This window comes from Parambassis ranga, chromosome 22, assembly GCF_900634625.1.
Source record: "Parambassis ranga chromosome 22, fParRan2.1, whole genome shotgun sequence".
NCBI lineage: Eukaryota > Metazoa > Chordata > Actinopteri > Ambassidae > Parambassis > Parambassis ranga.
The window spans coordinates 14,769,865-14,785,782 of NC_041042.1; the positions used below are offsets into that span (position 1 = coordinate 14,769,865).

The 15,918-nt window shown below is 38.4% G+C and overlaps 1 protein-coding gene across 2 annotated transcripts; it reads left to right on the forward strand.

The window, feature by feature from the left end:
• Nucleotides 1–3,793: 3,793 nt before the first annotated feature.
• snap23.1 (synaptosome associated protein 23.1) lies at nucleotides 3,794–15,513 on the forward strand. Of its 2 annotated transcripts, none has more exons than XM_028395871.1 (8): nucleotides 3,794–3,940; nucleotides 7,116–7,230; nucleotides 10,471–10,512; nucleotides 10,838–10,886; nucleotides 11,760–11,877; nucleotides 12,674–12,847; nucleotides 12,924–13,068; nucleotides 13,436–15,513. In XM_028395871.1, the coding sequence occupies exons 2-8, from the start codon at nucleotides 7,174–7,176 to the stop codon at nucleotides 13,496–13,498; spliced, it is 648 nt and encodes a 215-aa protein (XP_028251672.1). In that variant the 5' UTR covers nucleotides 3,794–3,940; nucleotides 7,116–7,173; the 3' UTR covers nucleotides 13,499–15,513. The 2 variants fall into 2 exon arrangements, with proteins under 2 accessions (XP_028251672.1, XP_028251671.1); XM_028395870.1 differs by lacking the exon at nucleotides 3,794–3,940 and adding an exon at nucleotides 3,993–4,143.
• The last annotated feature ends 405 nt before the right edge of the window (nucleotides 15,514–15,918 follow it).

Genomic DNA, 15,918 nt, shown 5'->3' on the forward strand with positions numbered 1-15,918 from the left:
ATGAGTAAGCACTGTGAACACACACATACATACACACATGTACAGATACACATGTAGAAAATCTAGACATTTACAAAGACATGGCATGGACATTCAAACATGTACAGACACACACACACACACAAGGAAACACAAACAAGGGGAAACACTTCTTTCCCTATTTCATCTTATTTTTGTAGCATTTAAAATCACTGTTAATGACTCCTTTGTGGGATGCAGTGATGGGGTATAGCCTGTGGAAGATTTAAAAAAAATGTGTCTTCTCTTCTTCTATTCCACTGATGCTCTTCTTCTTCTTCTTCTTCTCCTTCTTCTTCTACTTCTTCTTCTGCTTTTTCTTCTTCTCTGGTTTGTGATCCATGGTTGGTAGTGGTAGGAGGCCTCCAGGTCTGAGCGTCATGTATGAGTTTGTCTCCTTTTCTGTTCGTGGTGTTTTTTTGTGGAAGCTGACCTCAGTCATTAAAGTCAGTATAAGTCAAAAGTAAACACAGAAGTCAGAGCAAGGAGAGAAACACACAAATAAAGATTGTCTTTTTGTCTACTCAAAAAAAAACAGGCCAGTGGAATTTCTTCAGTGGAAGTGTGAATTAATTTTCATTTCATATGTGCGTGTGTGTGTTTTTTTTTTCCATCCTCCATCAAAAGGCAGATAATTGTATTCGACTGCACCTGGGTCTTTATTTTGCTCGGTCTATCTTCCTCTGACGTCAAAGTCTTGGGACGGTGAGCATTGAGCTCTGCCAGTCAAAGCATGAAATTATTCAGATGAAATCACCCACTCCAATCTTCAGCTGTTCCTCCCTCAGCGATGTGACAGCTAATCTGAACTGCTGACAACATGGAGACTGAATAGCTTGATAGCCTTTCCTCTCTTGTTTCCATCAGATTTCCAGCAGGGTGGCCCACCCTACCGCTGATGGAAACCAACCAACTGCATGTCCTCAAATACTGTACTTCAGTAAAACTCTGCTTCTTCATCATAGGAGGATTTTATAGTTTTTACCGTAGTTTACTAAAAAATGCAGCAATAATAGAACATTCATTGGAGGAACAGTGGATGCATCAGCCAATGGGAAGTTATTAAATCAATACATTCAACAAATGTCACCTTTCCATGGCATGAGGTTTGACAGGTGCATCGTCTCATTACGCACTCTTCTTCTGCAGTGGTTTTTATGGTGCCTGACTGGCTGTCAGCAGCTGTTCATCTCAGTTGTTTATGAAATACTTAAACAACTCCTCTCGGATTGTCTTGGAATTATGTTCTAATTTGTTCCACTTACATAATTTCATCTCTAAATGCCATGCACGGCGCAATTAGAAGCCTAACAAATTCAAATTTATAAAACAAACATTTGATTTATCATGTGATCCTGATGAAATTAGACAATACTAAACTGTACATACTGTAAGAATTAGCTTCATCTCTCTCATCTGCATCCATAAATCATTATATCCCTTCACTTATTAATGGAATAGAATGTCTAATGTGTATTCCACATGTGTCCTTGGTTTCCTTGCCACTCTAGGCCAAATCCGGACATGTATAGACAGACAGACACATTACCCTGTTAGCCTGAAACATTTATCAGCTCTGTTTTAGAGGTGATATTTGAAACCACTGATTTGTCGCTTCTGGCAGCGTGATGCAAAAAAAAAAAAAAAAGGAATATCAGAAATGTTTTTAGGGAAAACTGCAGGTACATGAATAATAAATGAACTTTGGCTCGCCATGTTTGGCCCTCCTGTGCAAAGCGGGCTAATGGCTATCGATGTCTCAGGTTCCCATCAAATTGCTTCTTATGGAAGCTCAATTCAAGTGGAGAAAGAGTGGATTCCAGTGAAAAAGAGACGAGGGAATGAAATTATCTCCGAATATTGAGATACACGCTTGGTCAGCCAATCCTTTGTCCTGACAAGTATCAGGTACCGGCGGAATTAGCCTAATGTAAAAAAAATCAAGCCCGATCAAGCACTTGAAACATTCCCATGTCTCTATCCTTGTGAGAGGAAAGATGGATGTGTGATTCAGCTGGAGCGGGGCCAGACATGAACAGATGTGCTGCTTGAAATTACTAGAAACTAGTGATCTGGGTTAAGTCACTGACACACACACACACACACACACACACAGTGATACCCCCACGTATTCTCCTCCAGATTTAATTAATCACTTGATTATTTTAGCTATTTTCATTGGCTGGCATACACGCGATGGTGGGACAGTAATTGGCGAGAATGAATTTGGCTTATATGATGTTGGTTTTGGCATCAACCAAAAAGCAAAGCCAGGAGATGCAGATGGCGACCCTTTTCCGTTCTCTTCCTCTCTGTCCCTTCATCCTTTCTTCTGTTGCTCTCTCAGAAACATTATTACAGCCGACTACAGGCTAATCTATCCTCCACTCTCTCCCCTGTACTTTTGTCTCCTCGAATTCAACTAACAGGCATGATTTAGGAATTATGGAATTAGGGCAGCGCTCCCATCTCTTTTAATGAGGAACGGCATGATGAAAGAGCTTGATCCTGAATGCACCATCTGTATTATACATTTACTTAATCTATCTCTCTTTCTCACACTACTTCCTATTCTTTCCCCCCTTTTTTTCTTCCTCGCACACCCTCAGTCCACACACACACACATTATACCTCTGTTGTAATTACAGAGGAAATACTAATTCTTAGCTCTTCAAGCACTACTGGATGTGGCGTGAAATGGTGAAATGGCACAACAGGAAAGTTAACTATGGACTACACACTCCTGCATAGACACACACATACTCAAAACACACACACAGGACTCCAGATGGGACGTGTGTTATTGCTGAATAATGCATGCTATGTAGACTCTATAAAAGATACATGGGCAGAGAGAGCAAGGCATCATTCAGGCACTGTGGGCACTGTTTGGTGTGGAGCATCCCTGGTGCAAAATTGGGGTTGAATTTTTTTTTTGCAGCGTGTGAGGTATTTAGCCTTCAGGGGAAAAAATATTTAGCTGCTGTTAGAGAGGGGGGAAAAACACATTTGCCTTTTAGACATTGTCAGCTGATATGCTAGCTGGCACTCTGCCCGGTGTCTTTGCAGTCACCTTGAGAAGGCTTTTGTGGTTTAAACCATAAAACTTGGGGAATTACACAGCAGATTCAATGCTAGAGGCTCAGATTTCAGCGCATCGCTTAGAAGCACTATGAAAAAAATGTCTTCATGTAAAATACCCAGAAGATGGAAGGGGGAGCTGGGGGTGGGGGTTAGGGGGGAGGTCCAGGTGAAGGGTAAATGCTGCACTCATGTGGGGAGAATGAGCAGCACCTCTTCTCTCTCTCTCTCTCTCTCTCTCTCTCTCTCTCTCTCTCTCTCTCTGGAGTCATATGACAGGACATGCGCAGCGTCGTGTGCTGCGTTCAAGAGCTCGCTGAAAGCTCCTTCCTCTCTTAGTTAGCGTCAGGAACTGGCAGAAGTGAAGCATAAGTCCGTAAAGGCTACTAATATCAAAAGCACTCATTTATGGTAATCAAAAATCTAATGTTGGTTAATTTACTTGACATTTACATTATGGCGATTTGTTTAAACATATTTTTATTGAATAGCATCAAATAGCTTAACAAACAAACGTTCCAAAACTTATACCAGTATGTTTTAGCTAGGGACATTAAAATATACAAATAATATACATATGAAATATAGAATACATAATACTGTAATCTAAATTAAAAGGACTTTATTTATCTAAAAGTCTTTAGAAAAATCCTATACCACGTTTACTGAAGGTATCACAATATTTCCTACAACCCGTAAAAGCATCAGCGGACACACTTCGTCCGGACGGACGGTTGTCTGAGCCAGTGAAGGAATCCAGAAGTTAACAGCAGACAAGTTCACATACCGTGAAGAAGGAGGAGCTGCGAAGTCATTTTTTCAAACACAAGGAAGGTTACCTGTAAGTATTGACTCCCTTGATAAATACCTCTTCTTCTTCTTTCCTCTCCACATACCTGTTTGATTGTCAGCGTTCGGTAGTTGACAGGAAAGCGGAACTAGCTAACTAGCGAGCTAGCACTACCCTAGCTAAGTTTACGAGTTGGCTTTACGGAGCTTGTTGTGTTAACGATACTGGATCACCACAGGAACTTTTTAGACAATGTAAGACAACTTTAATATACTTTTACACACTTTTAAACACTCTTCCTTGTCTTCTTGAACTTTTATGTGGAGTTTTGAAGTGTTGTTTTGGGGCTCAAACTTTGGGTGTGGGACGCTGCTGCGCCTTTTCAATGCTCTTCGCTCATGTTTCTCGTTCAGTCTAACGTCACCTGTTTATCAAGTGACACCACGTTAAAAATGTGGCTCAACAGCACCGAGATAACTAGAGTCAGGTGTTGTGGACACAGCACTTAAATCCTACAGTGGAAATGATTAACCATCTTTCACATGACATTATTTCGGAGTTAAAATCGTTTTCCTGTACAGTATGATGCCACCGGTCCTCATGTTTGCTTTTGCACCTATCTCTGTATTATCAGTCAACCACGCTGCCCAAAACATTTACTCTCCACGTCCCTGAAAACAGGCTGTAGTGGGGCACTGTTGAACAAATAGCCCGAGGTGATGTTGGAAAGATCATGGTGATGAACTCCTCATGATATGAATAAGTAAAGGCGCCACAGTGTGCAGCAGTTAGATCTGGAGAAACAGGTTTGGGTAGAAGAACAAGAAATGGTTTTCCCTGTATGAGCTGTTTCTGTTGGTCCTGTGAGAAAACTTCATCTTGATGTCCTGTTGGGCTTCTTAAATTGTTCACCCCCGTAGTCTGGTGTCACATTTTTGCTTTATCAAATGTCCAGTGAAAATATCATGTTGCACAAAAATCTAAATCTTGGTCTTGTCATCACCGAGACATGAGTATAAATCAATAACTGGCTCTGAGGCAGTCTACTGTACAGGCATGTGAAATTGATATTTTCTCTTGTTGACATGTCCATCCTCGCCTCAAACAGTGTAATATCTGTGAATGAGCCAACCTTCAGTGTTCTAGTTGTAAACTCACATCTTGCCAAGTCTGATAATCAGAAATAGAAGCGAAGCCTGCATCAACCAAGTGCACTGTTGTTCAAAATAAAGTGCAGAGTCAACATTAAATCCTCTGAACTCTCTGCCAAGTAGACTATCCATTCTCCCTGTCTTTCCTAAGGATGTTTAGCTGCTGCATGTTTAAAAAGGAACTTGAAGTTCAGGGGTTATTTGCAAAACAGGAAAAATGTCACTTGAACTTTAAAGGAAAAGGAGGGTGACAGGAGAGGAAGGGGAAAAAAGGGAATAAAGCGTTGCATCCTTAATGTTAGTATCTGAAAGCACAGGACATGAAATACAAACAGAGCTTTCATATTTATGGCTACCTGCTCTGCCCTTGACGGTGTAGTCAGTCTGCATTACAAAACAAGCTTAATTCTTTGCTTATCATGGGGTTGATGTTACCTTGTGCAGCCATTGCAGCAAACATTTAAATGCATTATGTGGGGCTGGACTGCATGAAGGTCACTTGATGCACAAATTTAGTTTGGATTTGATTTGTTTTTCCTAAACTGTCGTGTGTGGTAGCGTAGCTCATTGTGTGATCAGACGGTAGCGCTTAGCCAACGTGTGTCTCCAGATGGATTGCTTCAGAAAAACACAATGAAACCACACCTATTTACCTGAGTTTATTTTTTTACCAGAGACACTACTTCAGTAGTTTTACAAAATACATCATCAAATCATGTAAGAAAAAATGTCCATCTCTTGACCCATGATTGGAAAAATTAAAGATCTCACATGTGGGGCCACTTCTAAGAGGTTTTATTTACGATGATTCACCATGTCTAAAATGTACTGACACTCTGCTATCTCTAAAAACAAATAAGCTGAGCGCACAGAGAAGAAAAAAAGGTCTTTTTCATAGCAAGTGGCCGACCACAATCAGCTCTTCCTGCTGCTGTTCACAGCTTCTTAGTGACAAGTTTTTATGCCCGTCCTTCTGTTAAACATGCAAGATTATGAAATCTGAATGTTGATCTGAAAGCACTGAGCTGTCTGACATGAGTTGCGCATATTCTGGTGTAATCATCTGTGGCAGTTAACCCCACGCAACAGAAATGCTTTGTCAAGCTTTAATAGTTCTTTGTTATTGTGTAGGATACACTGACAAACTAAATTGGGTACTTTTAATAGGTCTTTTATTTCTTAGTTAAAATAGCTATGTGTGTTTGAATAAGTCTTTCACCAATTAATTGGGTCTGTCTCTAATTATTTCATTGAATGAATGTGATTTTTGGGCGTGAGGTCTGGTCCGTCAGTGTTATGCCAGGTTTTGTAATGACAAGGGGAATTCACTGTTTGTATCACACAGTTTAAACAGTCAAATAATCACAGAAATGTACATTTAATTTAAATGTGGTGCTGCCATTTAAAACCAGGAAAAAGCAAATGTGATAAAGTGATACATTTTGATTTTGTCTTTATTCATTTATGTAAAACTTGTTTTATTCAATTGATCTGTGACTGTATAATTTCAACATTTCCAATTATTTTCAGGTTTTGTTTTACTGCTAAACATCATAGTTTATTTCTGTGTATTTCTGTCAGTTGCTTACAATCTAGTCTCATTTCCCTATCGCTCCCTCCGTATCTCTGTTCCCTCATTGCTGGCATACATGATTCCACTGTCCACTGCTGCTGAGCTTTACACACTTTTATCAGCAGGCCTGCTGTATGTGCTCAGACTCTAAGCGCTCCTTCAGGGGCAGGAAATGAGCATGATTTGTTTAGGTTTTGCATCTTTTTCTTCCCTTCTGCATGTGAGTGACATGAATAAACAGCAGATTAACGTAGTTGTGCACTTCACTCTGTTATCTGTGTTCTGCTCATTTAAAGTTGTGGCATAGAATCCCAGATTGATGTTTAAATTGATTGATCTTAAAATGGACATGTTGGTATTAAAATACAACTCAGCAGATATTTAGCAGGCAGTTTGTAAAAAAAATTGACAGATACATTGACTTTATTTTTCAAAGTGTTTTAATTGCACAATCATGATTTTTTTTAAATGATATTTATTAACATTTGACGTCCTCTTTCAGGCCACAGAATATTGAGCTCGGTGCCACTGGAGGAGCCTCCAAACAGGACAGCAGCAACATGGATGACATGACTGTGGAACAGATGACAATGAGGGCCAACCAAGTGACTGACGAGGTACTGAGTCACACAAACAATGCACGCACACAAAGAAAGCTTCTCACTGGCATTCTGTCATCATCTGCTTTTCTCAGACCAAGTATGAAGCTTCCTTTAAGTGAAACACTGCCCACAGTGTTCTTAGTGTCATATACCCCCGAGTTAATCCCGTCTTTTAGACTGTGTATTACTGGCCAGCTTGAGCTTTGCATTCATATTAGGATTCCCTCTCCTCATAATAAAATACATCTCACAAATTATTGGAATATGATTTACAAATTCCAGGTTTCGAAGTGTTCAGACGTGTTAATCGCATCGCTTATTTGTCTCACCAACGAGCAGCAACTGGGCAGTGTGATTGTTAGAAATTTTGGACATGCATTAAATGCATTAAAACTCAAAGCAGAAGGAAACAGATTTCCTGGCTCTGTCTAAAAGGTTAAAACAATCCGCCAACCAGCACCTCTGATGTTCACTAATTAGCGCATTATATCTTAGCTGTTGAATCCATCCAAAAACGAAACAAAGCTACAAGCTAAATCAATACACGAGTGGTATTGATCATCTCATTTAGCGCTGATGGAAAGTAAAAGTATTATATAATCTCCAGAAGTACAAACAAAAAAACACGTTAATTAAATGTTTTAATTAATCCATCGGTCGAATTGAATATTTATCATTATCATAATGTAATAATCATTTCAGCCATGTTTTCTGTTGCATCGCAGCCCTATAAGAGGAGGGGCTGAGTAATTCATTCACCGCATTCAAAGTTTATTATTAAGCCATGCGTTAATGGGAAGTGTGTGAAGCTTTACGCCTAATTTAGCCTGATATCTCCCTTACCTCTCTGCGGTTTTGATAGTTTGAATGTTGTCAGCTACATCTAAGTGCTTTATTATCTAGGAGATAATTGTTTAATCAGCACTCCAGGGCATCATATGATCAGCCGTCTGATTCAAATGGAGGCAAATTAACTTACTCTAACTGGGTTTGAAGCAGCACCATTAACCTTCGTGTAAAGAGGGTGTATAGAGGGTTATTTTCTGTCTTTTTTTAATTCTTTACTCTCTTTGTGCTTTCTGACTTGATGTTTTTTGTCTCCGTCTTCCTTTTCTGCTACCTGGTTTGGCATGGGAGTGTCCATCTGCTAATGCTGCTTACCTCTTTGGGTAACCACCCATACCTGTATCAATGTGTTCATGTGGCTGACAATGTATCAGGACATCAGAATCTCTTATAAGAGAAGGTTTTTAAGGCTACGCTAAACTAAAATAGTGTGCTAACCTCCTAATCACCCTGGTATATTGCAGCCAATTAATGTCCCTTATGTGTTTTGTGCTTTTTGTGGTAGAATAACACTTTCATTTCCTGTTAAAAAGCTTTTTACACGTAGTTTGTTGGAGCCTACACATACCTCACCTATGTGTTCTCTCAAACAAATGATAAAAATAACTCCCAATTGTCTGCATCTCAAAGATTCGTCACAGCAACCCAATCTGGGATATTTGGCTAAGACAGCAATTTCAGGCTTAATTAGCCAAGTTCAAGGATTTCAGGAGACATAATGTAATGTTTATCCACCCAAGTGATGTTCTGGCTAAGCCAACAGAAACCTGGCTGAGCTCAACACATCCCTCTCGCCAATTCCATGTTTGTCTGTTTCTCAACTCGCTGATTAATGTATTCAGAGCAAACAACACAGAAAGAATGAGGAATCTGGTCCCAGCTCTGTCCCCGTGTCTCTCCCTCTCTCTCGTTAACGGTTCATTAGTGCTGGTAACAATGAAGTCATGCCCTGAGTCACCTCCATGCTTCACTCCTTTAGATGCTCTGCACTCTATCCACAGAGTTTGCTATTAATAGAGACACAAATGGCGTAACTCACCTGAACTGACTGCATTCCAGTTTGTCGTCAGCACTTTTTGTCTCTTTGTGCATTTGTGTTTTTATCTGTGTGACTCATTACTTTTGTGTTAGCCTTTTTCCATCTCACCTGATCCAATCAAAACAATGTTAAATTTACAGTAACACAATCCATTTTTTGATTAAAAAATTAATTCAGTCTTGATCAAGTAATCAACTATAATACATGCACCTTGAGAGTGTATTGATGTGGTTTCAAGGTTTTTATTGTAGTAAAAACTTTCTAAAGTTATATTTGGGTTGGAACATCATCTCTTTTTTTTGCAGCCTATCTATAATAACACAACTCATAACGGAAATGGGACTGCAAATAATGATTATTTCCATTCATTTCATTTTTTTATTAATGCATCCGTTTGTGTCTTGTTGGAATATTTTAAAATAACATCACAGTGTTGCGAAAAATTAATTGAATCTTTTAATATAGTGTCTTGTTTTGTCCAATCAACAATCCAAAACCCCCAGTCTATAAAAAATAATCAGTTAATTTTTCAGTCAAATTAGAAATTAGATGTTTTAATACATCTTCTAGCTCACCTGCATAGATTTAGGTTTTATTGGAATAAAATAAATGTACATTTCTTATCTACTCCTTTTTTAATCTCATGTGTTAGGAAGTTCCAATTTTCTGATCAAAATATTAATATATACTGGAACTCCAATCTCAGCTGATTAGCACAGTCTACTTGTTATTGATGTACCTGAGCTACACACTGCCAGCAGGGACTAATCAAAGAGTGATAACTTTACACGTTGATAGATGTGGTTTTTACATATATGTTCTGTGTGTGTATGTATATGTGTGTGTGTATATGTATATATACTTGTTGCCATCTACTTTCATATATTCATGAATGTTAATGGTGTAGCTTTCTGTGTATGTATTTTTTTATCGCATGCATCTTTCCATTTTCCTTATCCCCCTTTCTTGTTCTTTTTCTTACTGTGTTTTAATTCCCTTTTGTTGTCTTTTTGTCTATATACCTCTGAAATCCACATTTGCATCGGTTGGTTTGTTGGAATTAATTTTTCCATCTGTCCTGCATAAACGATTTTTTTTTTTTTTTTTTACGAAATCAAAGAAAAAATTAAGGCAGAAAATGTAGCAAGAAAGAGATGTAAAAAGTATTTGCCAGAGTTTCCAAATTATTCTGTTAAATGTCTATTTTAATATAAAGATCTAGAACGGTAGAAACAGCATCTAATTGAACACAAAAAAATCTTTTTTGTTCTGTTTTGGCCTTTTTTTTAACACTCTTTGTGCAGACGGCTTTTAGCTAATAACCTTTATTTCTCATTATCTTACACCACCTGTTTTTTTTCCTTCCGCAGTCACTGGAAAGCACACGGAGGATGCTGCAGATGGCAGAGGAGGTGAGACTGACAGTTTTGTCCTTATTGACAGAAAGTACAATACTATATTCACTGTAGCCTTGTTGTAATGGCCAGAAAGTAGGTCAAGTTTGCTTACTGTTTTTTACAACAGTGTAACAGTGTATTCAAGCTGACTAAAATTGGGCGCTCCTGGCATTGTTAAACTTTTCGGTTTCATCATTTTAAACAAAGCCAGTATCCAAATTTATTCTGAAATGTATTAAACTTTAATTATTTCCATCTCTGGTAATAATAATTGAATTTATCTGTGAGCTTTTGGTTCTGAATTTGTGCGATCTTTTTGTGTGTGTGTGTGTGTTTTCAGAGCAAACAGACAGGCGTCAACACCATGGTGATGTTGGATCATCAAGGAGGTAGATACACAGCATGAACACTGAGGGATTCTCAAGGCTGAATGATAATATTTAATTTCAAACAGTTGAATTTAGCAACTTTTGGAAGTTATTCATACTTATTAAAATGAAGATTTAGCTGCAGTCATAATCAGCCAGATGCCAGTGTCCTAAAATGCAGATTCAAACCTTCTTTTCTCTTTCTAAGTTTCAGAATACCTCAAAGAATATATTTTTTTCACTTGAGGCACTTATGATCCTACACAGAGTTTTTCAAGGATGTGCCTGATATAGAAAAAAGTGCAAGGACAAAGATGTTGGAGAATGCTCTGCCACAGGAAATGTTATGCATTTTCTAAATTGGAGCTGACTTAATTTATGCTAACCTCACCGAGTCGCTGCAGGCATTTAATAATATTGTTCTGTTATTTAAAAAAACAGAAGAGGTGCTAATAAAGCTGTTTTACAGCATCATAAACACAAGAAAAAATCCTGGTAGTGGTGCCGATGTTGAGGAGGCATAGTAGTGACCACAGTAATCATGGAAATTATTATACTGGTGTAGATTTCTGTTTTATTGTTTTCCTGCTTTTTGATTTTATGCAGTCGCAGGCATATATTCTCATTTAAAAATGTGCATTTATAAATATTTGTCATACTACCTGCGGTGTGTTCTTTTTTGTTATCTATGCCCCATTGTTTTGATGCTGCAATGACCCATTTATTGACCCAATTTGGAAATCCCACAGGGATCATTAGGTTTAATTTAATCTATTCTGACAATGAATGGATAAAGGCAATAAAAAAACAAAACATAATTAACAAAATGGCTCATTTCTATCATGTAAAAGTGTATTAATAGAGAGTGTGACATGGTGCTCTATGCGTTTTTAGAGCAGCTGAGGCGTGTGGAGGAGGACATGGACAAGATCAATCAGGACATGAGACAGGCTGAGAAAAATCTGACTGACCTCTCCAAGTGCTGCGGCCTCTGCGTCTGCCCCTGTGATAGGTAGACTGCACACTCAGGGCTGCTGAAGCTCCACATCACTGCACAACACATATTGTTTGGTGTGGGTGTAGTCACTGTGTGTGTGTGTGTGTGGTTTGGCATGTGACACCAACATTAACCAAAATTCTGCTGTTGAAAAAATGTGAAGTAGAAAAAGTTGACATGTTTGGCACAAAATATTAAATCTGCCTTATTGCCTTCTTGTCCTTTGACTTAAAAAAAGTCAAAGGACAGGCTGGTGTGAGGTGAGAGTGTGTGTGAAAACTTAAAGGATACTAAAGATTACTGGTGCTGAACTTCAATTTATTGAATTCTCCGCTTCCCTGGTTCACACCTCTGCCCGGCTCCCTTTTTTTTCAGCAGCCTTCAGGAGCACTGTGGCTAAAGCCACCTGCCGTAAAGCTCAAATAAAACAATAATCTGGGGCTGCCCGCCTCAGTACAAAATAACAGTTAATGTAATTTAAGCTGCAACTTCCATCTCACGAATATCCATGGCAGGAGTTTGTTTGTTTGTTGTCATGTATGAAGATGCAGCATCCTCTTCTCTGTCAGTCTGTGCAGTTTTTAGTGGTATTATACTTTGTTCTAAACTTGGAAACAATCTTTTTAAAATGCTTCCACTTTGGATAAGAAGATATTTTGATTATCAAGCAATAAGGTAGGAGGAACCTTTTAATGTTATTGTGATTCATTAACATTTATTTAGAGCTCCATGTGTGTTGTATTAACCTCTAGTTTGATTTAAACACCTTGATTTCGGTGTTCACTCTGACCTTTCCCCCCCCCCCCCACAGAGTTACTTCCATTGAGAATGACTCACGATACAAGCAGACCTGGGGGATTGGAGGAGGTGGAGGCGAGGTTGACACCAACGGTGTAAAAGTAGTCTCAAGTCAGCCCTCGGGTGTTCGCAACGGTCAGGCTGCCCAGACTAATGCAGCGGCGCCATCAGGCCCATACATCAAGAGGTGCAATCTGTTTTTTATTATCTATTTAAAAATATGTGAGATATTGTAAGAGACTTACATTGCATCTGTGGAATAGAATCACTAACGACGCACGCGAGGATGAGATGGAGGAGAATCTGGATGCAGTCGGCAGCATCATCGGTAACCTCAAAACTATGGCGATGGACATGGGCAATGAAATTGACAAGCAAAATACACAGATCGACCGTATCACTGGCAAGGTGAGGCATTACTATTTTCTGTTACAGTGCCTTGGTTCATAGATAGATAGCAATGCAACCATTGATCTATGTGCACACAGCAACACAATAAAGTATTCTCACCTGCCAAACCTGGAAGGAAAACGATAAGATTTAGTTTAAACCAGGAGGGAAGGAAGGAAATTCTTTCAAAATGTTTTCCCTTCTAGGATATACACTTTAAATAATGGTGTCAAAGAATGTAAATATAAAACCCTCAGGATGTTGATGTGTCGACTGACTTGTTTTGCATATTATGCATTGAAAAACGCATTGCTTAAGGGTATATTGAATTGCTGCATGCTGAATGTTGCTATAACTTTCTGTTTCCTGGCTTTTTTTTTTTTAGACGGACATGACCAAAGTGCGCATTGACGAGGCAAACCAGAGAGCCAACAAGCTCATCAAATAGACAAGGAGTCCTTTTTCTGCCATCTATCAACATTGAGCCTCTTTCTCTACACACAAACACAAATACACACACTCTGCACTGCATTGCATGCAAGCACAAATGCACACACACACACTCTTCTTTGTAAAAATAACAAAAAAAAGATTTTTTTTTTTTCAAAGACTTTTTGCCAGCAGTGCCTGCCTTCACTGCACTAAACTGTAAATAGAATCATACACTGACACACATACAGAATCATGCTGGACTGTGTGAAGCAGTGTGAGGTATCAGAAACAAAACAGAAGTACCTGACTGCTGATCACTGCTGTTTGATACCAAATATGCATCAGGCCTGTTGCTTTATATCATATAACATTCACAGGCAGGGAAGTAGCACAGGTCAGCTGCTTTTCAGTACTTCTCTTGATTTGCCTTTTTTTCCCTGTGTGTGTCTGATGAGGTCACTGATTCATATTGATGAGCTGTGGATTAAACCGTCTAAATTGCATCTTACTAAAATCCTTATAGGTTCATTGTGTAATTTAGTTTAGTGTGTCATTTGTTATTTTGAGATTATATGCTTATTTAATTATTCATCAAGCAGAAATGACTTGTGAATAAAGTTTTTCAAAAAAAAAAAAACACTTTGTTCCCATGTCATTTAAGCCATTTAGATGTAAAAGGTATTTAAAAAAAACAGAATGATATGTGCTTTGGAATGGCAGTTTTAATGCTGGAAATCAAAGCACCTACCCCTGAATGAGAGCAATTTAATTTCATTTCTTTTTGAACATTTCTTTTTGACTGATGGGAAGTCAAGCTTTTTGTAACTATTTGCAAGCATGCGCTGACCTGCTTTTAGACCTATTCTATAAAGCAATCACTTGTCCTTCGAATGTGAAGGAAGGTCAGTGAGGCTCAGGAGGAATGTTTATGTCCTCTAAACATATAGTTTACTTCATAATAACATTGGATATTGGAGCGATGTTGTGAACAACTGCTGTACTCTGTAGTTAGTGTTTCTTTTTGGTCTGACCGCAGTGTTGATGTAAATACTGAAGCATATTGTAGCCGTTTATTAATTTTCCTGCAGCCTTTACTGTTAATCTAATTTCAGTCTTCTTTCTTCCTTACCTCTTGTTTAATAGAGATTTATAGCTCCTGAGAGAGGATTTAACAGCCTGTGCAGGGCTCCTAAACAGGTCTGGAAAATGAATTTCCTCAAGTTTGATAATTGCACATGTAAAAACAAATGTTCAGTCCATTCAGTGTCATTTCTCATCTTGGTTATGTTCTGATTTTGCATCGATGTGGCACATGCAGCAGTTTGGTTCAATGAAACTGAGATATATAATTTAAAAAAAAAAGTCCCTTGTAGATGGTCAATGGTTGTGTTGTAACAGCCATGTTGTATCACAAAATTCTCCCTCAGTTCTGTAACAGTTCGCACAGCAGTGCTATAGTAAAATAACTGATGGTGGAACGCGTTATTTGCTGGCAGCAGGGTGTAAATGAGAGTTGTTTATGAGGGTTAATGTGAAAGCACAATGAGTCCTGGCGGCTTCTGTTGAGGCCTCGCTGTGGAAAAATTGGCTAATGATAAAGTTGTAATATATCTCCGGTATGTATCTCCTGGCTTATTTGTTTGAAAAATGAAAAGAAAAAAAAGATAATTTGTGGCTCTGCTGCAGGCATATTACCTATTGAGTTTGTAAAGATGAAAATGAACTGTTATTCAGGGCTTTGTGTTGCTATATGTGATCACCCTCAGTCTGTTACTTGTGAGCTGGGATCTAATTAGTCCACTCTACAGCTGTCTTGTTGTCTTGAGGCTGTTTATTCATTGTTTTACCAACAGCCACTGGAATGTAAATACAACAGTTTTTTCTGTTTTGAATATGTTCACACGCAGCTCATCTTATCTGAAATTAGCTTGCTTAAAGGATGGCTGTCCAACGTTATGGAAAGAAATGCTTTTTGTTTCACACCTGCCGCTGTTAAATTGTGTGTACTCAATAAATATGTTTTGAAATTCATTTTTATGCCCCTTTTTAATGTACTAACAATTAGTTAAAGAAGAAAAATAACTCATCAGACCATCCAAAGTGAGATAAAGGATAATAAATAAACCCACCCTGGATATTTTCAGGAGTTTAATTTTAAACTTTATTCTCTCAAAATGTATTTTCCTGTCGACATTTTTGTATATTTTACACAGCTAGAGAGTACAAAATGCAGATTAAAAACCACTGAACAGAAAAGGCAGGAGGTGGAGGAGGAATAAAGTGGGTAGTGGTTACTGTATGGAGATCAACAAAAACTGAAAACAAGTGATGCACAGAAACCATTTTGAAGTGCGTTATTGTTCCTATGGCTGCTGATATTTGTAGCATAGACGTGATGGCACATCTGTTATTTGTGCCATGAGCAGATCATAGATT